The sequence below is a fragment of the Rhagoletis pomonella genome, unplaced genomic scaffold (assembly GCF_013731165.1).
Source record: "Rhagoletis pomonella isolate Grant_MI unplaced genomic scaffold, Rhpom_1.0 Rhpom_scaffold_00365, whole genome shotgun sequence".
NCBI classification, from domain to species: Eukaryota; Metazoa; Arthropoda; class Insecta; order Diptera; family Tephritidae; genus Rhagoletis; species Rhagoletis pomonella.
This window is the reverse complement of record NW_023458919.1, coordinates 69,559-91,650: the sequence shown is the minus strand read 5'-3', so window position 1 is coordinate 91,650 and position 22,092 is coordinate 69,559. Positions and strand designations below refer to the sequence as shown.

The 22,092-nt window shown below is 37.5% G+C and overlaps 2 protein-coding genes and 1 long non-coding RNA gene across 3 annotated transcripts; 2 read left to right on the top strand and 1 right to left on the bottom strand.

Annotated features, from left to right (window-relative positions):
- Positions 1-390: 390 nt before the first annotated feature.
- Positions 391-5,330, bottom strand: LOC118750708 (U4/U6 small nuclear ribonucleoprotein Prp4-like). Its single transcript, XM_036485439.1, has 2 exons — positions 3,935-5,330; positions 391-1,573 (listed from the first exon to the last, which is right to left on the bottom strand). Exons 1-2 carry the CDS (start codon positions 5,175-5,177, stop codon positions 1,191-1,193), a joined length of 1,626 nt encoding a protein of 541 aa, XP_036341332.1. The 5' UTR covers positions 5,178-5,330; the 3' UTR covers positions 391-1,190.
- A 229-nt stretch (positions 5,331-5,559) lies between these two features.
- LOC118750703 lies at positions 5,560-6,905 on the top strand. The gene is made up of 3 exons (XR_004994423.1): positions 5,560-5,674; positions 5,746-5,839; positions 6,425-6,905. It is a non-coding gene; the product is annotated as an uncharacterized LOC118750703 (long non-coding RNA).
- Positions 6,906-10,548: 3,643 nt separating this feature from the next.
- LOC118750707 (transportin-1-like) lies at positions 10,549-21,556 on the top strand. The gene is made up of 10 exons (XM_036485438.1): positions 10,549-10,788; positions 11,117-11,253; positions 11,425-12,096; positions 12,201-13,298; positions 13,362-13,532; positions 13,594-13,765; positions 13,827-13,922; positions 14,933-15,008; positions 15,360-15,534; positions 21,345-21,556. Exons 2-10 carry the CDS (start codon positions 11,155-11,157, stop codon positions 21,450-21,452), a joined length of 2,667 nt encoding a protein of 888 aa, XP_036341331.1. The 5' UTR covers positions 10,549-10,788; positions 11,117-11,154; the 3' UTR covers positions 21,453-21,556.
- Positions 21,557-22,092: the final 536 nt, after the last annotated feature.

Genomic DNA, 22,092 nt, shown 5'->3' with positions numbered 1-22,092 from the left:
TAACATGTTAACATTAGTATATTTAACAGTAAGAAAACAATTATGTTATTTTGGAGTGATTGGTAATGATTACTGATAACACTACGTAACGAAATTTTATTTGAACGCAATATAGCAGAAGCTGAGTACTAAACAGGTAAAAAGTCTAAGTTCGGGCTGAGCCTAGCATTAAATACCCGGTGCAAGTATTCACTATAGTTTTTTCACCTTTACGAAAATTACCGCTACGTGGTAAGCAGGGGTGGTTTTACCCCTATTTCAAACATCTTTGATAGAACGTTCAGTTAGACATAATGAGATGAACTTATGTAGTTATATGTGGAAGGTAACACGCCCATTTTTCAAAATTCCATAAAAGTATTACTTCTTTTCAAGGGATTGTTGTTAGTATCAATTTCGAGTAAATTCGCTTCCTTAAATTTCGAAGTTTCAAGCTTTTTTGAAATTTACCTAAAGTGAGCGTAAATTTATACCGATTTCAATGATTTTCAACTTTTTGTTTTTATGTGGATTGTTCTTTCCGAGTTTGTTGCAAGTTGATCGAACGGTTATCGAGATACACATATGTGGTCATAAGTGTGCGGGGCCCACGTATTTTTCGCTAAAGAATTATTGCAAACATCAATTTTGCTTAAATTAGCTTTAGTATTTACTGATTTATCGACGATTTCGCAATTCCCCAAATTATCGTTATATGGGATGTGGGCGTTATATATACATTTGTCTATATCTGTCTGGATTCACTTTGGCTGTTAGAAACAACCGAGTATAAAAAGGATACTGGAAATTTCAAATACACTAAAAATTCCCCCTTTTTTAATCAGTTTAATGACTTCGTTCATAAAAAATAAAACAGACTTAAAGAGTTTTATAAAGTGAAAATTTCAAACAAATGTTCGATTTATAAAGCATTTAAAGTCTTCTTTAATTCTTATGAATTTGGGTGAATTAATGTAAGCGATTCACTGTCGAACTCGCGAAAAACGGGTTTGCGTCTCTAAATTTGGATGTCATCCTATTTCACTTTTCCAAGGGTGAATTTAAAACTTTAACTGTGTGGGTTGTACAACCTGTTAGAGTTTACAGCCACATCTTTCGATATTTTGAGTTCAAAGATAAATTTCACTGTTACGTAGTGTAATGAGTCATAAGGCATTCATATAAACTCGAAAAAATGCCATTCATTGGCATCAGCTTTCCGACGCCCAAAGCTTAAAGGTACGATCGAATGAAGCCGTCACAATATGCTGAGAATTCGGGGAAATGTCTACGGCCATTATTTTTCCATCATGTCCCAATAAAGTTTTTAATGGTTGCCATGTTTTGTTTGACCATATTTTTGTAGTGCAATCGTAGGAAGATGTAACAAGAAAACTTCCGCCATCCCGCTGGTATTTAACGTCCGATATTAAATTTGTATGCGCAGGTATAGTGTAAACAGGCTGTCGGCGTCGCAAGTCCCAAATCTTACATGTATTATCTTGCGAGCCGGTGGCTATGTGGAATCCATTTGGCGAAAAATCTACTCCGAAAATAGAGCCCAAATGACCTTCTAAAAACATTACGCAACGACCTGAAATATTTTAAAAAATCTTTGGTGTAGTCATTCATATTTCAATAAATATCGCTAGTTTAGACAGAAATGCTGCTAAGTCTAATTTCTTAAATTTCAGTGTCGAAAAAGTTTCTCAAAATCAGTTTCAGTAAATACGCGGAAACGAAGTGACAAGTAATTTTTAATTTAAAAAAATACCGACTTCAATTCTCATATAAAAATTTAAGAGTACCGTTAACTTCTTCATGATCAAATGACCCAATTAGCTAAACCAATTTAATAAGGGACCACCTCTGAGGTCCACATTTCCTTTTAAAGTATAATTATAGAAATCAGTTATCGTGGTCGAAAGTGATGCGGTAACATACGTAAAAAAAAAAATAAAAATATTCGGACGAATTGGTAACCTCCTCATTTTTAGAAGTCGGTTAAAAAATGAACCCGTTAGGGGAAATGAAACTCATAAGGATTATCTGTACATTTCGAAAACTCGCATAGAACAGGTAGTTCGACCGACAACCGTTCCTACGACAGTCGGGTCTACGTAACCGGAACGACCCAGATTTATATTTGGCCAAGGACTGTCACTCCAGTGGGGGGAGATTCTGTAACCAGGTACGACAAGTTTCGGATCGATATAGCACTTGTTGACGTAAAAATATTTCATATCATATGTCAACAAAACCGTTACCGATTCGAAAATTGTCGCTAACTGGTTACAGAATTTGTCGTTGAATCAGTATTAAAAGCTCTACTGGCTCCTACATTCGGGATTTGATAGGCGAGTCTCACTTAAACCGTTTTTTCTATATTTTTGGCCTATGTGCGCTTTTATTAGAAACCTAAATGTTTCGGTACCGAGTATCGAGAGTATTGGATACTTAAAAGTATTGACTCAGCACATCACTACTGCAGTCATCTCGACTGTGACGTCAGCAAAACAGCTGATTCTGTGAAATTCACTGAGAGCCGATTAGCGGCATTGCCATCAGCGCAACCTTCTGTATTCTCTCCACCGTGGGTGCATACTAGGGATGTTACGAATATCATATATTCCACATTGGAAAATAGCAAATATTCCGTATTTTCGTCCATGAACAATTGCTTACTAAGAACGCTGGCGAGTGGAGTGTATAAATATTTAAGAAGAAAATCTGTAAATTTTTCGTATGTTAGTTTACACCCCCATGCTGTAATCCGTCGTAGATTCGATTTTGCTACGAATCATAAACTTGGTATGCTGAAATCCGCGTTGTCGTATCGTAATTTCGAAATTCGGAGGCCATCTTCGAAATTCGTAATGTTGGTATGCCCGAATCCGATGTAGGTTTTCGGAAAATTTTTGTACGACGAGTAACTGGCGTCGAAACGAAGCAAATTCTTTTAAAGTTGTAATAAAATAAAGTGAGTAAACGCAAAAATATGTGAGTTAAAGTGTAAATAGAAAAAAAATTGATTATTATTAAATATTTCCAGCATATCAGGTCGAAAATCATATTACATGAGTCGCAATTCGAGGCTTTGTATGTATGTATGTATGTATGTTTAAGTTTTTGTCAATGTTTTAGAGAACGTGGACTGCGCCAACCCCACACCAAAATCTTTTCCCAACACCATGGTGGTAGCTTCCTGGAGAGAAAAATCTCAAAACTACCATCAATCTACCGACGATGATCTTACACTTCGCCCAAGCTCATCCTCCATAATCATTAAAACGCTTTTAAATGCGTCTTCGTTGACGCTGAAATTTTTCACAAGCTAAATGGATCAGAACTACTAGCAATCTCTTTTGTATATTAATGCAACTGTTAGCTGCAGAAAATTATTCCGCCGGAGACAAAAGTGCTCCAGCCACCGATTCCATTGTATTCTACTTAATTAAGGCAAATCTTTTTCAAATAACGACTAAGATCCTCTTTTTAATTTCACCATTCACTTGCGATTATATTTATTTTAATTTGTTTCTGTCAAAGGAGCTGATTAAGAACTTTGAATTTCGCGCTTTTAGCTGGCAGTGCTGTTGATAAGTTACGTTTACAGCATACCAATTTTCGATTTATCGGAACAGAACTACGAATTCGTAACTACGAAGATTCGGATTACAGCATACAGTGTTTTCATCGAGGGGCTTTAATACCAAATAATAAAATTAGATTGCTTTTAAAACAGAACTAGTTGGAAGTTAACCAATGTTACTTTTTATACTCTTCAACCTTCTAGCGTCTGAACCCAAAAGCCAATTATTATAACCATCTTGGCTAGGTGGAATGTCGATGAAAAAGTAAAAAATTATGCAAATGATTCGCATAAACGAATGCGAATGAAAATATTCGAAACATACCTAGTATACACTATGACATCAAACTAAATTCGTTATACCTGTTCTTAGGTCCCACACACGCCCGAACGCATCCAATCCGCCGGTTACTATAACACTACCGTCTGTTTGGAAGCTTAGGCTATGAACCGCTTTAGCATGGCCTTCTTGATGCAAAACTTCTGTTTTCTGTTCTAAATCCCACAGTCGCCATGAGGAATCGTAGCATGCAGTTGCCAGAAATCGACCAGACGGGTGAAATCCAACTTTAGAAACTCGGTGTGGCATATGACCCGTTATATCTGCGAGTGATTCCTCAGAATTAAATCCCCATAACTTAACTGCTCCATCATGTCCTCCAGAAGCCATTGCCACAACATTTCCATCCTCTTGTGATACACCTGATCGAAATGCAACGCCTCCTACATAGCTAGCATGGCCGCGAAGTGTTAACAATAGCTTGCAATCGGGCACTGTCCACACTTTACACAACCCTGACCATGACGACGTCAGTAGTAACATCGAATCTTCGCTAAAAGCTACTCCACTAACTGGGCGCGTATCTCCCACTTGACTGCACTGTGGTGCTAAAGAATGTAAACGCTTTTGAAGTTCAACCATACGCCCAGCACGAGTCGCGCTTGGTATATCCAATTGGGAGCGGGCATGTTCTAATCGTTCTTTTGCACGTGGCAATGAGTAGTCAGCAATCCAAATTCTTGCTATACGCAAAGCTTCTGGTCCTTCGTGATACCATGTTGTTTCCTGTTCTTTTTGAAGTTGTTTTCGCTCCTCTTCTTCTGTCTGTTTTTGCTTTATTGCGTTCTCTCCCAAGCTGGCCAATAATTCCTTTAACCGCCGCCGTCTTTCTGCTGGCCCTTCACCAAAATAACATATTGGTTCATTAAGCTGCCGCAAATTGGCTTTTATCTCAGCATCGTCTGTGGAAACGTTTATTTGGCGTGCACGTTTTTTACGTTCAAATTCTTTGAGTAGAGCTTCCTTGTCCTTGGCTACTTCAGTTTCCAAGTCAAAGTAGTCATCATCGATCTTGTTAGCCAAAGCCCCTGAAGTAGGCGGCAACAGAGACGCCGATGGTTTCTTTACTTCCTCATAATCTTCGTCAGAGTCGATGTCCTCAAGTTGATTCGTTACCCCACCAGAAATTGATGTAGATGAAATTGCCGTAGAGCTACCACCCGCAATAGGAGCCCCAGCTTGACGTTTTCTCTCGACTTCTTCCAGAGAACCATAATGTATTGTTCGTTGCCTTTTAACATATTGAAGATCCTCATCGTCGGACATATTTTTTTACAAATCTTAAATAAAAGAACTTAACAAAACTGCATGAACCTGTTTTATCAAAACCCAACAAAAGCCTTGAAATCTATAGCGATCTCAGATAAATTACCGGCATCTGCAAGTGTCATCGATAACACAGAACTTTTCGATGCTATGGATATGTTGGCTACACACACGCAATGCATGATATAGGGCTTTCGCACGAGCCGATTTTTCAGGCAACTTTTAATTGAAAGCAAAAATCGCCTCGACCGAACGGCCTTTAAACTAATCGCTTTCAACAAAATTGGTCGCCAGTCAACTTTTTTTCCTTGCAACCCTGTTTTTTTTTACATTCTGTATACATACTTTTTTCTTTTTCGCTTTCAGGGCCTGAGGGCATTATCAAGAAGAAGAACGAACAACGCACGTAAACACATAAATTAAAGAAAGCAAAAGCTAGTGGAAATAAAAGAACATGGTCCCGCCGGCAAAAAAAATAAAGAAAAGCTATATAACTTGTAAGATTTAATTTCAGATTTACATATGAAAAGGCGTTATGTATTTTTTAATTAAAAATACTATTTTACAGGGAGCAGTTCAGAACGCAGAATCCTTCTGGAAAAGCGCATTGACAAGGATGTTTGGTTCAGTTCAAAGAACGCCAACAGCAACGAAGGCTGGAAGTGAGTAAAGCTCGTCGGCGATTTCAAGCATCCGTTGTTGGCAACGAGTACATGTGTGAGTGTCGGGTTGAATGTCGGGTGCTTGAAGCTTGCCCGGCGACACTCAAGCATAAAGCGTCAACACCATTTGCAATAAAATTTCGTAGTGGGCGGACGTAAACATGTCTTCATCGGATGACGATTTTTTGCTACTTGCCACTGCAGTAGTTTTATTAGAAAAAAAGAAAAAAAAAAAGAAAGACTAAAAAGAAAAAGTTGTGGATGAAAAGTTTATATACAAAACATCAACCGCAAACGCAAACGTAAAATCTTTATCTTCCGCGAACTTGCTCATTTTACATATCACAACAAACTAACACACTAATGCTTGACAACGCTTTGCGCCACTATCAAACAGACCGCTTGTCAAGCGGTCGCGTTGATGGAAAATCAAAAATTTTTGATTTTCCATCAACACGAGCCGACAACAAGTACGTGTGACACGACGATCTCCGATTGCCTCGGTTGCTCGGGTAACCAACAACGGATGCTTTAAATCGCCGACGAGCTTAAGAACAATATAAATAATTTGAAGACTTTATTAAGCAAATGACTTCGTACTCCACTGACCATCCGTGGCGCTTTTTGGGAATGTGAGTTACAATTTTTCGAAACGAAGCAGAGAACAACCTAAGATACATTTTTGTAGTCTTGTTATCGCCGTTCATAATGCTGCTTAGTATTTTGGAATAAACGTCTTGTTGCATTTACATAATACCCTAAAACGACATATGTTTTTATTGGAAACAATTGTACACGGTTTTAAACATTTTTGTGAACACACTTACCAGACAGTTTTGACGTGTTTTTATTTCTAATATTACTGCTAAAAGGTCTAACAAATGCATGGATTTTAGTTCCAGAAGAATTGAAATCATCAAAGGCAAATATTTTCTATATAATTGCTGCATTTTATAAATAGCAAACTCGATAGTCTTCTTGTGCATCAAAGCAACTGTCAAAAATTTCCAGCAGTAAAAAGTTACGAATTGGCACAGCAGAAATGTAAAATTTTCTCACCATAGTAAAAAGTTTTTCCACCATAGAACTTTTCTATCAATTGGCACAGGCCCTTATTTTATCTTTCAGCTTCGCTAAAAGCACTTCTACCAACGCTTGGCTTACCAAATTTACGCCAATTGATAAAATTTTGCAATTTAAATTCATTTTCAATAATGTAAATAACAATTCGTGTTGAATCGAAAATCGCCTAGTCTGAATAGGGATAGGGCATTCGCACGAGGCGATTTTACAGGCAACAAAAGTTGAACGCGAAGTTGAATGAGAAGTTGAAAGTGAAAAAGTAGCCATCCCTATTCAGACGAGGCGATTTTCGATTCAACACGAAATTTTATTTACATTATTGAAAATGAATTTAAATCGCAAAATTGTATCAATTGGCGTAAATTTTGTAAGCCAAGCATTGGTACAAGTGCTTTTAGCGAAGCTGAAAGATAAAATAAAAGTAAAAAAGAAAAAAAGTATGTATACAGAATGTAAACAAACACAGGGTTGCAAGGAAAATAAAGTTGAACGAGCTCAAAGTTGGCTGGCGACCAACTTTGTTGAAAGCGATTATTTGAAAAGCCGTTCGGAAGAAGCGATTTTTTCTTTCAACTAGAATTTGCCTGAAAAATCGCCTCGAGCGAAAGCCCTAGGATGGCAACTTTTTCACTATTAGGGCATTCGCACGAGGCGATTTTACAGGCAACAAAAGTGGAATGCGAAGTTGAATGAGAAGTTGAAAGTAGGAATGTTCGATGTTTAAGAAAGAATCGATATCATATGATTTAAAAAAATATAATTCATTTATAAACAATATACATATATTTATATAATAAAATAAAATGTCTATCATACTTGGGCGTACAAAATTTTTGAATTTGATATGCTGTTGAGAAGCTTGGAACCGAAATGATGGGAAGGCACATCTTCATTAAGTGATAGCCAGGCTGCAATCAAAGCTCTGAGCTCCTTCACGTTTCACTCAAAGATTGCGCTGCACTGCCGCCTATCTCTACAGGAGATAGCCAAGCAGAACAGACTTCACCTCACTTGGGTCCCTGTTCATAGGGACATAGAGGGAAACTGCATGGCAGATGAACTTGCAAGGCAAGGCACGACCGGGGAGATTCTTCCTAGTAAAGAACGCATTGGTATGCCTTTTGCCACTTGCAAACTGCTAATTAGTGAATTAGTTTATAAACAAGCTGAAGAAAGATGGAGTCAAAGTACGACTTGTCGAATTTCCAGGCAGACTTGGCCTAAATGGGACCGGAGGCGTTTACTCTCTTAGAAGGGAGGACATATCTAACGACGTTGGGGCCCTAACCGGGCCCTGCTTGATGCATGATGGCATGCAGAAAGGCGTGCCATGCAGAAAGGGGTGCCTTTTCGTAGATGTTGCAGAAGCAGTCTGCGTCATCTGGGTTCACCATTCCTGACCGACCTTAGGAAGGTTTCAAATACCGATGCGAGGTGCCTGATGAGATTCATCAGCGACACGAAGTGGTTCAATGGGGAGGATAATTGAACGGTGTCAACTGTGGTAATACAATGGGCCTTCTATCTATGGCCTAAGTGTGCCTCTAGGGTGGCAGCCACTTCTACCTACCTACCTAACGTACCAAATGTGTGTGTAAAGGCTCTCACCAGTTGTTGATACTGAATTAAATTGAGGCAAAAGTGAAAAATATTTGAAATTAATACTGAATTATTTAAATTGATACAAATTATTACTAATAAAATGAAATAAATAATTATTTAATAATTCCGGATTTATTGGATATTGTTCTTAGGTAAGTTTTAATTTTGCGAGTGCATAACCTTGCGGGTGCACATTTGCTGGCTCCGCGCACCGCGCCCGGTCGCGCTGCGCTCATGACCCCCGCGTCTCGCTGCACTGCACTCGCGCCAATCGCAAAGCGAAATAAAGCCATTATGGCCTTATTGCGTATGGTGTTATTGCACCCCACCGACAGGGCCCTTTGGTGGAGTAGCAATTACTACGACATGAACCTAAAATACAAGATCACGCCAGCAAACCGGTAGCCCGTTATAATCGCATTTGGGAATAAAGTTGGGCGATTTTGACATTAGCCGTTTGTTTACGTTTGTTCGTTTGGTGGTGGATTTTTACTGGAAATTTCTTCATATTCGCTTGTGACAACGCGTGAACACATAAGGTAAAGAATAATTTAACACAACGACATGGTTTATAGAAGAATTTGATTAATATAAATGATTATTCATGCGTTCAACAATTACGCGGTTTTCTTCGTTGTTGACTTCTTACAAAAAAGATGGCGGCGAGATTTCGACAGCTAGAAAATCACTTTTTTCTTTCTTTCATTAGCGCTTGATCTTGTGTCAAAGTGCTATATTGCATCTACGTTTAATGAGTAACTAAATCCGAGCAAATAAGCACTATTTATTTGGTGTGTTTTGAACAGTTGTGGCATTTTGTGAGCAAAAGCAACGATTTTTTCCCGATTTTGAATAGGCTCGCCCGAGAAGCCCCGTAGTCGGAGGAGAAAGAAAAGCATACCATTGAACTCCTTGGAATTTGGTCTTTCAAGCTATAAAGGTTGGTGGTGCCAATCCGGCTTAATTTTTTTGTACCAGCCTCGAACAAACAGATACTTTTCTGAACCCAACCCGGAATTTGGAGTACGGGATCATTTTTTCTGTAACTTCCCAATAAACATTTAGTTTTAGCTCAACTTGAGGTTAAGCTGAGAACTAAGGTATTTCTCAAATCTCTGACGTTGTTTCTCAACAGTACCTCAAGTGGAGGATCATAGCGTTCTCAACAAATGCTAGTTCTCAACTTGAAGTCCAATGTAATTCTCCAATTGGTCTCAAATATATCATTGAAATAGTAAAATACCTTATACCTCTTTGATTGAAACGACATACAAAGATGAATTTGAATATTAATTTTTCATTTTATTACTTCTTTTGTATTATGTAGTTAAGCAAAATCGTATTACAATAATTCACTTCACAGTACACAGTCCGACAGTAATTTTGCCACTTGATTCACTTGGCGTTTTATTTTCTTTCAAGATTATTTCAGGATATTTTGAAGATTATTTACTTTTTGTTGGTAATTTTCCTCTTTATATGGCTTTAGTTTTTCACTTGATAATAATTAATCACTTGATGATTAATAAAATTAGTTTCTCTATCTGGGCGTTTGTTAGAGATGAGTTGGAGAATGATGTTAGATATCAACTTGAGAACTATGAATTTCTCCAAGGTTGGAGAAATATTTTTTTAGTGTTTATTGGGTTACTGCAAGTTCGTGTTAAAACCTGTAAGAGCTCATTTATACACCGCGATTTTTGTTGCCGCAACTCGACGTTTGTAGGAGCAAGCGTGACGAGGAAAGGAGAGCGGCACCGAGCTGCTCGTCCTCAGGCAACAAGCTTTGTGCTCTCGTTCGTCTGTGTAAATTGAGTTAGCGGTTCACAGCGGACAACAACAATTGCATACACAAAAATCGCCGTGTGTAAATGAAACGCGCACACCAAAAGGGATTGTGAAAAATCGCGTCGACAAAAGTTTCCGTTTATAAACACAGTCTAAGTTCGTGGAGTATTGGATTAGAGCTAGTTGTCAATACCTGTAACGGGAATGTTGGCAGCTCTAGTACATTTGCACACCCTCACGCCGACTCATTCCCACACCCGTTTGTGCAGGAAGGTGTTAGAAAGAGATCACGAACCAGGCATCGAAAGTCGAAACTTCATTTTAATTTTTTTGTTCCATGAAAAAATTATACTAGACAAGAAGAAAAAAGGAGAAGGTAGTGAAAGAACATTTTAATTGCGATAAATAATCATATACAGATTAAAAGTGATCAAATTAAAGACAAGTGTAATCAATTTTTAGTGCGCTTATCCAAGGTAAGTTTGCTCGGATTAATTAAATGGCCGATCTTTTGCTAGTCATCCAAAACAGCGTGTGAAAATCTGGAAAATCGGTGGATGGCATTTAGAATGCCATCTAGAAATGAAATTATTTTATATTAGCATTAAATCGTTGAAAACACTAGTTAACACGTTAGTAAGAGTATAGACATCACTTTTATGTACATAACTTTTTTTTTGTTAAATCGTACATGCAAGAAGTGGCACCCAGCTCTGCACTTTATGCGCGCATGACATAGCGCGCACCCTTTTGTAGACCTTCAATTTTTGCTCACATCTAAACCTAAACGTGAAATATTTGCAGGTAATACACCCCCGATTATAAAATAAAATCAAGACAAGATGACGTGGGAACCGCAAGCCGAAGGTTTACAGCAAATAATTACAATCCTCAAGCAGTCTCAGTCACCGGATACAGCAACGCAAATGGCTGTTCAACTGGTAAGTGGTAAAGGCTAATGATAATAAGTATTTACTCAGAAAAATTAGATGAACTTAAATAAGTGCTTATAAAGTTCAACTAAACCTAAGTCGTCAACAATTGACCAAATCTGAAAAAAAAATCAATATTTATATGCAAGTAAATCTCATCAAATTGCCCTCCGTTTACAGAAACTGGAGGAACTGAATCAATATCCCGATTTCAATAATTATCTCATTTATGTACTGACGAAACTAAAAACAGAAGATGAACCAACACGCTCTCTCAGCGGTCTAATTTTGAAAAATAACATACGAATTCATGGAAACAATCTACAGCCGGAGATTATTGAATATATCAAACACGAATGTTTGCAAGCAATTGGAGATCCTTCGCCATTGATCAGAGCCACTGTTGGTATACTTATAACGACTATTGCTAGTAACGGTGGTTTGCAAAATTGGCCGCAATTACTCCCTTCACTGTGCGATATGCTGGATTCGCAGGACTATAATGTCTGTGAGGGAGCGTTCAGTGCTTTACAAAAGATATGTGAAGATTCAGCTGAGATTCTTGATTCTGGAGTACTCAATCGGCCACTTAACGTGATGATTCCCAAATTTTTGCAATACTTTAGCCACAATAGCCCAAAAATACGTTCTCATGCTATAGCTTGCATCAATCAATTTATTGTAAATCGATCGCAGGCGTTGATGCTTCATATTGACACATTTATCGAAAGTTTATTTAACTTGTCGTCCGACGATGATCATGAGGTCAGAAAGAATGTTTGCCATGGGTTGGTAATGTTGTTGGAAGTTCGTATGGATCGTTTATTACCGCATATGTCACAAATTATTGAGGTAAGATAATAAATAAATTACTTGTTATACAATTTTCTTTCACATTTTTTGCTGTCATGTCAAATATTACTGTACAAACTTATTGATTTATTTTTATTGTATAGTATATGTTAATACGTACTCAAGATCCGGATGAAGGAGTTGCTTTGGAAGCCTCTGAATTCTGGCTATCTCTCGCTGAACAAAGTATTTGCAAAGAAGTTTTGGCGCCCTATTTAGTGCAGTTGGCTCCTATATTAGTGCGCGGAATGCGTTACTCTGAAATAGATATTATCTTGCTTAAAGGCAATGTTGAAGAGGACGATATGGTGCCAGATCGCGAGGAGGATATACGCCCGCGATTTCATAAATCACGCACACACACCATCAAGTCTGGTGAAACGGGCGTGGATGATGAGGATGATGATTTTGATGATGTGCTTGATGATGATAGTTCCCTATCTGAATGGAATCTCCGCAAATGTAGTGCAGCAGCACTGGACGTTTTAGCAAATGTCTTCCGTGAAGAGTGTCTACCTATAGTCTTGCCGATCCTCAAGGACACTTTGTTTCATCAGGAATGGGTTATCAAAGAGAGTGGAGTCTTGGCATTGGGTGCTATTGCCGAAGGCTGTATGCAGGGTATGATTCCACATCTACCGGAACTGATTCCCTACCTGATAAGTTGTTTGTCGGACAAGAAGGCACTAGTACGCTCGATAACTTGCTGGACTTTGTCGCGTTATGCTAACTGGGTGGTTAACCAGCCACATGATCAATATTTGAAGCCACTAATGGAGGAATTGCTTAAGCGTATTTTGGATTCTAATAAACGAGTACAAGAGGCAGCTTGCTCTGCCTTCGCTACTTTGGAAGAGGAGGCCTGCACTGAGTTGGTGCCATATTTAGAATATATACTGAAAACTCTTGTATTCGCCTTTTCCAAGTATCAACATAAAAACTTGCTTATACTGTACGACGCAGTTGGAACATTAGCTGATTCTGTGGGCCACCATCTCAACAAACCACAATACATTGATATATTAATGCCCCCACTAATAGAGAAGTGGAACTTACTAAAGGACGACGATAAGGACTTATTTCCTCTCTTAGAGTGCTTATCAAGCATTGCAACAGCTTTACAATCTGGATTTCTACCGTATTGTGATCCAGTTTACCAGCGATGCATATCACTAATTGAACAGACACTAAACCAAGATATGGTAAGTATTTATACAAAGGCTCAGCATTCAAATTTGAAATGCTCAACAAATATACATTTTAAGGCATGCAAATCTAATCCTGGATTCGAGCATCCCGATAAAGAGCGGATGATTGTTGCATTAGACTTGTTGTCAGGATTGGCCGAAGGTTTGGATGGACACATTGAATCATTAGTAGCCAACAGTAATATTATGCAGTTACTATATCAATGCATGCAGGATGTACTCCCCGAAGTAAGTGCTCTTTAATTATACTCTTACGTACATTTTACAACAATTTTATTCGCGTTCCCAGGTGCGGCAGTCGTCATTCGCATTGTTAGGAGACTTGACTAAAGCCTGTTTTCAACATGTACATCCATTCATGTCGGAGTTCTTCCCGATTTTGGGCCAAAACCTTAATCCTGATTACATTTCCGTATGCAACAATGCTACATGGGCCATTGGCGAAATTTGCATGAAACTAGGTAAATAACCTATAAAATATATTTATTGACACTGTGTCTCAATAATTGTACAAACTTTTAGGTGAAGAAACTCGGCAGTACATACATCTCGTACTCAATGAACTGTTCGTTATTATTAACAGACCGAATACACCTAAAACGCTTCTGGAGAATACAGGTGTGTACATGATATACACGTTTAATAGAATATATATTTTGTAATTTATTTAATTCAACTGTAACTATCGGCTCTAATTTTATTTAAGAGTGCATGCCTTTTTCATGTTCATATACAAACAAAAAGCACTGCGTTCTTGAAAAATTAATTCGATATAGTTGCACTATTTTAAATCTTAAATGTATGTATATTTATATGTACAGTTAATCTTTTTTAGTTTGTAGCTTTCTCGAGCTAATGACAATTTTTGAATCTGTTGAGGTCACAAAAAAAGTTCTTCAAATAGTCGCATATTCTTGGATTTTAAAATTAATTAAACCAAAGTTCTTATTGCTATGTACACTTTACCAAATTGAAGAGGATTAAAACTTAAACAACTTTAAATTGGCGATTGAGAAATTCTTTGTAAAGAAAAATTTTTTTTTTTGGGTTAACTTCAAAAAAGTCTCCTTTATATTGGCCATTCCTTTAATACATCTACATAAGCGTAACCAATAGGTAATTGATTAACCAACCATTGCATTGTGTATAAGAGTTAACATGAAATATAAAAGGGTCGGCTAATATAATGCACTTTAGTTTGATACCTTAGTTTTTTTTGCTAAATATAATCAATTTAAAGAACTATAAGCTTTAACAAAGTGTATTGCTTTGCATAATTTTTTAGTCTAACGAATTGATTTTTGGCTGTATTTCAATTGCACTTGATTGCATAATATTAAATACCTAAAACATGTGCCATATGATATAATTTCCTTCATTGTTTAGTTCATTGTGTTGTAATACTTGGAAAATGCAGTTGTCTTCTGAAATGTATATACATATGTATGTAAGGTAGCATTCATTGCATACATTAAGAATTGATGGTTTCAGTTGAATAACAATTTCCATACTCATATTATTGATTAACCATTGAATTTATTAAAATATTTATGCAACTTATTTGTATTATTGTGAATCGCATATAATTTTTCATTTTCATTTATTTCTGTTTTTTTTCTGTTTTTTAGCAATAACAATCGGTCGTCTAGGTTATGTGTGCCCAGTTGAAGTGGCTCCTTATTTGCCAGAATTTGTACGACAGTGGTGTGTAACACTTTATATATGATTTCTATATGTTAACTATTTTCAAACTACAACAGCCCTCTAACTTCACCTCACCAATACAAAGATTTTCCTATCCTTTCCACTAAAAATAATTTTTTTCTTAAGTCAATGAAACAATCCCCATCTTGCATTAACACATATAAGTTTTCATGTAATGTAACAAATTAATTTGCGTACTGTTTATAATTTGCAAATAAAACAGTGTCTTTCGTTTGAATTTTATGTAAAATAATTAAATTATGGCTCCGCCGATAGAAGTTTTGTTCATAACTCGAGTAACATAGACATATTAACTAAAGTAAATCATACTCACTGTTTTCATTGATGTAGGTGTACATCTCTGCGCCATATAAGGGATAATGACGAAAAGGATTCGGCTTTCCGTGGGATGTGTCACATGATTACCGTAAATCCAGGTGGCGTCGTGCCCGACTTCATATTCTTCTGCGATGCTGTGGCTTCGTGGGTTAACCCGCCACAAGATTTGCATCAAATGATTCAGAAGGTAAGTGTTATTATAGGCATTAACACAACGAAAAATTCTTGTATTTTTGTAAGCTTTTGTTAAATTTTGCCTGTGGGTAATCAATTTTTAGTCGCGCCCATCCGTGAAGGGGCCATATTTAAAAAGCTTTTGCTTTGCAATTAATAGTAAAGAGAATTTTAAATTATGTATTTTGTAAAGCCTGAATGTAACATAAACTAAGGGTAAAATTAACATTTCGTCGCCTGAGCAATGATTGTCGTATGCGAAAATTGGACTAAATTGAGTTAATAAGTTACGCTAAACTCATCGAGATCTTTCAAATGGCTTTATCAGTGTTTTGATATCTCCTTTGGATTTCGAGATGTTTGGTATAATTTTATCATATGTGCCAAGTCACAAGCGTTTTAGTCGCATTTTGTCGTATAATTGAAACGTTTGGCACATACGAAATTTTTTCATACAAATTGACACCCTCATTCTAGAATCCGAATTTTCATAATTCGTAATTCATAGCTACGTTACGAAAAATGCAAAATCGACATGTTGCAACCCTTGCGGAAAAATGTGCAGCATTGCCAGCTATCAGTTGTTTTTCGAAGACAGCTGTATGAAGGAAAACAAAGTGGAAAGGAAATAAAAAAAACTCATCATTAGCTTGTTTATTGTAAAATTGATTAATTTTACATATCGTCGCCTGGGTAAAAGATTGTCGTATGTTAATTTCGGCAGGCTGTGGGAAATCGCGATTGAAGTTTGGAATGCAATTTCTCAAAAACGCGAAGGTAGATTTTCTCCAAAGCCTCTGAAAATGTTGCTAGTTCACAAAATTCTTAAATTATTTAATTTTTAATGTTTATTGTTAATTAGTTTTGAGTTTATGAAGGATTTTATTTAGTAAAATTTTGTCGTAAGCGTCATTTGTCCACAATTTGGCAGCCACTTTGTAGGAAATATGCCGAAATGTGATCAAAATTTCTACTAAATTAACGACACTTTTTCTTAATATCTCGGAAAATAAAAAACATATCCAAAAATGGACAACGCCATTTTTAAGATATTGATTAGTTTAATATATATGACTGCACCACTAACTAAATTTTTACTAATTTATGGAAAAAGTTGTAGTCAATATCTCGGAAACTAGAGGAGATATCTAAAAACTAAAAACACCAATCGAAAAACCTTATTTTAAAATATATAACTGCATCTAGAACTAAAAATCGTCAAAATTGCGTTTACAACAATCTTTTACCCAGGAGGAAAATTATGGATTCTGATGCATTTGCAATTATAGCAGCAGAGTAAGAGGGCGCTATGTCAATAGATTCACAAAGATGCGGAGCTGTGGGGCACAGTAACCATGGACACATCTATGTCAGATTCTGGTTGAATTGTTGAACCTCAAGCCAGAACTACTCCTATGCTTGAAGAACTGGTTAATGCAATAAAAGCTTCTTCCAAGCTATTGAAAATATGCATTTTGTTAGGTCCAACACCCGGTCGCGCTTGCTTCTTCCTTCGGCCACGCTTAGGGATTACAATCCTTACTAATGAGAATTCTCATTTTTTTTGTTGCGGGAGGAGAGGGCGGAAGCCCCTCTTCCACTGTGAAAGGTATACAACATTTATTGTGCATATATATAACTCCGACTACACCAACTACTGTATCTTTGCGCAGAACCAACATCAAAGTTTACAAAAAAAAATGCATGGTTCAAACCGAATTTATTAATAAACTAATAAAAATAAAAAAAATGTTAACAAGCCACAATAACATTGACAAATAGAGCTCGGAACTTTCGTTTTAAATTAAAGTTTAATCCTTTGACTACACGTGTATGTTAAAGTTTTTAGATTCGGGTAATGCGTTTGGATACAAGAACCCAAAATCATTGTACGAATAACTAAACCGTACCCAAGTTTCTCGATAAGGGGCAACAAAGATTCTTTTTTGCGCGTTTATATAAAGCAGTGGATAAAAATGTACGATATTCGAAAGGCACCACGCGGGATTAGACGAGGAACTTCGAGGGCCCGTGTTGCACCGCTCGGTCGCAAACGCCAATTGTGACGCCACCCACTACAACCATAGAGCGGCAACTTCCACAGCAGAACACACAGCCAATGACGGCAATGCCTCTCACACCCCGCATAACAACACGTCTCCCGAACCACATGAAGTTCCTTCAATTTAACTGTAACGGACTCCAGAGCAAGATCGAGGAGATAACCGTCTTTATGTGATGGCATGGTATATTGATAGCTGCGTTCCATTAGACGAAGTTGCACAGCAATTCAATTGTTGAATTGTGCCGGATACAGCGTGCACCGTCGAGATCGCGAGCGAGATAATGGTGGTGGCTTAGCGCTCCAAAAAGAAACTGATTGGAAAGGCTTCGCGAAATTTACTGAGAGCACCTTCCTGCGCTCGCTACACCAACCGACGTCCACCTTGGTGAACGTAAGTTCCGCAGGGTTGTCACTGCTGCCGCAGCTCGCTTCGTACCGGCAGGATGTATTACGGACCCTCGTCCAAACTTTCCTGCTGAAGCGGCTGTCCTAGTCGATGAGCGTGACAACCTTCGTCAGGCCGATCCCGAAAATCCCAGTACCAGGGATCTCAATGCGAAGATTCGGCAGCTTGTGAACGTACATAAGCGGAAAAAGTGGGAAGAACATCTGAAGACTTGTAACTTCGCTTCTGGTGTGAGTAAGCTTTGGTCAACCGTGAGGTCACTGTCCAATCCGACGAAGCACGACGACAGGGTCGAAATTTCTTTCGGCGACCGTGCTTCTTCGAATCCGGAGCGATGCGCGAGCTAATTTAGCCGGCAGTTCATACTGCATCTTCCGGCGGACAAAGCCAAACGTCGAGTAACCAGAAGGCTGCACAAAATGCCAACAACTTGTGCCCTCCTTGCTTTCACTATCGGTGAAGTTCTGGTGGCCATCGGGAAGGCGAAAGTCTCCAAAGCCATGGGTCCCGACGGAATATGCATGCTGCTGCTGAAAACTTTGGGTCCTGCGGGACTAGCGTACCTAACGGAGGTCCTCAACATGCCAATGGCCCCTCTCATCATCCGAGACATCTGGAAGGTGGGGAGAGTGGTCCCACTGTTTAAACCGGGGAAACCAGCCAACAAAGGTGACTCTTATCGGCTAACAACACCCTTCCCCGGTAGCGAAGACATTAGAGGCCTTGCTACTCCCGTATTTCACGAACCACCTGACCCCAGCGAAGCATCAGCATGGTTTCCGTAAAGTGCACAGTACAACAACAGCACTTAAAGCCATAAACACTCAGATAACACGTGGCCTTAACCGCATCCGTCCCTGTGAGAGAACTATTATAGTAGCGTTGGATCTGTCAAAGGCGTTTCACACCGTCAGCCACTCCCCGCTACTAGAAGATATAGAGGCTTCCTCTCTGCCACAGAGGCTCAAACGGTGGTCGGCGAATTATCTGAGTGGTCGTCAATCGTTGGTAATGTTTAAGAGACAAATCGAGCAAACTTACTGCTACTGTTTAACTTTTACATTTCAAAGCTCCCTCAACCACCAGAGGAAGTCTCTATTGTCTCTTACGCCGATGATTGCTCGATCATGGCGACTGGGAATGGAATTGATGACTTGTGTTCGATAGTATCACTCACACGGGTATCACTCCGAGCTTTCTCCCTTCTTCACTGCAAGGAGCCTAACCCTCTCCCCTACGAAATCCTCAGCGACCTTGTTCACGACCTGGACGAAGGAGGTCAGGCTACCGCTGGGAATTCACGTCGATGATACGAATGCACGACGGTGAATAACCCCAAAATACTCGGAGTAACCTTCGAGAGTCTGTTCTTTAAAAAAATATTCATATACATTTTTTCATAATACATTTAATTGAGAAATGTATTTCATTCGTTATCTATACTAATATATATTTTGAAAGCGGTTTTTTTCGCTTTTTTCTAATCGAAAAACTCGAGAGCAGCAGATGATAATAGAAGAAAAATAATTTTAATATTTCAAGGGGGCGTGGCACCTCCCATACAAACTGAATATCTCACATTAAAATTTGTACGTAACTTCACGCCCTCTTTTTCAATAACTCCCATTTTTTTCCATAAGTTTGGCGTTGTTATTATATATCTCTGTACTAATTTGCAGCACTCTACGATGAATACTCCCAGAGATATGTTGTGTGAAAACTTTGGTTTATATGGGAGGTGCCACGCCCCTTGAAATATTAAAATTATTCTTCTTCTATTAAGATCCTGTAAAAAAAACGTGAAAATTTATTTCTTTAAACAGCTTCTTTTTACAAAATCGCCACGGATAGATCGACGCGAAATTTAATTAACTTTTATTTAACTCTCAAAATTGATTTGTCCACAGCAACCCCACTATGCGCCGTGAATACTAAATACAAGCTCGAAAGTCTGATTTCACTTATGAAAGAAAAAATCATAGAGCTGTTTAAATTCGAAAGACTGCACTTAAACTCTCTTAAACGTTTTCTGCTCCTGGCCAGTTTTCTAAGCTCTCATTCTCTGACGAATCGTTCAACCAGAACTCGCTTTCCTTTTTATTTCATTTTAATTTGCACTAATTTACATATGTACATATGTATAAACTATTTAGTTTGCTCGATTTGTAAACAAAGCTTCTCAGCGGTTAAAAATATACTCTAGTGAACAACCTAAACGAGTGAAATTCACAATAGCGTTCGATCAGCACTTTTGACCACAGTCGAGGATCGAATGACACTCATAATAGGGGCCTTTGTTACCGCATAACTTTGGACCACGTTAACCGATTACTATAATATATTTTTAAAGGAATGTTGTTAACTAAATGCTTAAAAATGATTTGTCTTATGTTTACTTTAATATATTTTGATGTTCAAATAAAACTGAAATTAAAGTTTTTTTTCCATATGATTTGTGTTAAATTTTGCTAATTTGTCGCATGTGTATAAATTGAGCACAACCATGTTGTCAACTATAACATACGACAAATTGTGAATAAAAGAAATTAGCAATAAATGTTGCAGATTTTATGTATTTTTTTATTTTTTTTTAATAATTAATTCCCATATTTCCTTAAGCTAGAAACAAAATATACAATTTTCAAAGAAATCTACCGTAACGTTTTGAAGAAAACAGACTTTAAACTTCAATCTCGATTTCCCAAAAGTCGTCAAATGTAACATACGACAATCATTTGTTCAAGCGACGAATTTATTGAAGTTATACAGTTTTAGAAATCAAAGCTTAACTTTTACAAATGCATCGTTTAAAAACTAACATACATTCTTTTTTGCCCTGGGCGGCAATATGCTCAGCACTAGTACTCTAGGATAAACCAACCTCCCGATGAGCCAGAGACTTGAAACTTTAAACTTAGCTCAGAATCAGATGACAATGCAATATGAAAGATGAATGCAGATATATTTGAAAACTCATGGCTCGATATGGTTCATATTTGAATTGTATATTATTTACATGAAAAGGAATAACTTCACCCGATAGGTGGCGCAGAGGCAGAGATATTTAGAAACCCCGTATTTATGATCCGATTCGGTTCATATTTAAAATGAATATTATATATATAAAAAAATTATCACCTCTGTTGCGAGTGTGGACTTGTAGTAGATAAACGACTATTAGTCGACTATCGATTTTCCATAGTTTTATGAATGTCGTTTTCTCGCACGATAATTTTGCACAAGTATTTTACCTAAATGGAAGGAAATAACACCACAAGAAATTTAGTTGTTCGGTGATGTGGAGTCCACTTTACTCTTGCGTTTTTTTAATTATTTGTTTTTTTTTTTCTAGATTTTACATGGCTTCAAAACACAGGTAGGAGAAGAAAATTGGCGTCGCTTCGTCGATCAGTTCCCACAAAATCTTTCGGAACGTCTGGTTGCTATGTACAACATTTAAAGCATCAGTTCTGCGCACTGGGGTAATTGAAACATGAGTGTGAGCTTAAAGCTACTATTCTGGTAGAAACGGAAAGAAAGCACCATGGAACGGGGGACAAAAAAGAATCAAAAAGGCAAAAGGGTAGGGACTTAAGTTACGAGACAATCGGCGAAACACTTAGATTCAAAGGAATCACTATCGTCGAGTTGTAGTTTTAAAGGCAAGGTCTATGAACTTTAAAACTATTTAAACGGTGTTTCCTTGTTACGCATCAGCAATAGATTGATTGAAATATGTAAGTCCTTTTCCTCTATAGATAAATATTTGACAGTTGCAATCCCTTTAATGCAACTTGTTAAACATGCAGTCGTAACACAAAAAAATATTTCAAAACAATAAATTACGTTTCGAATCAAAAAAGGAACGAGGAAGAAAGAAAAAGTTTCGGATTGAAGAAAATAATAGAAAAAGTAGAAAGGCTACAATTATTTGATTAAGTTATTGCTTCAAAAGAAACATTAATCTCATTCTAATCAACTAATTTTATAAGGTAAAGAATTTCGTTGCAAAACAAAATATGAGCATAATAAATTTCATAAATTTCATATGAATACATACTAACATATATTATCACACATTAAATAAAAAATATTATATT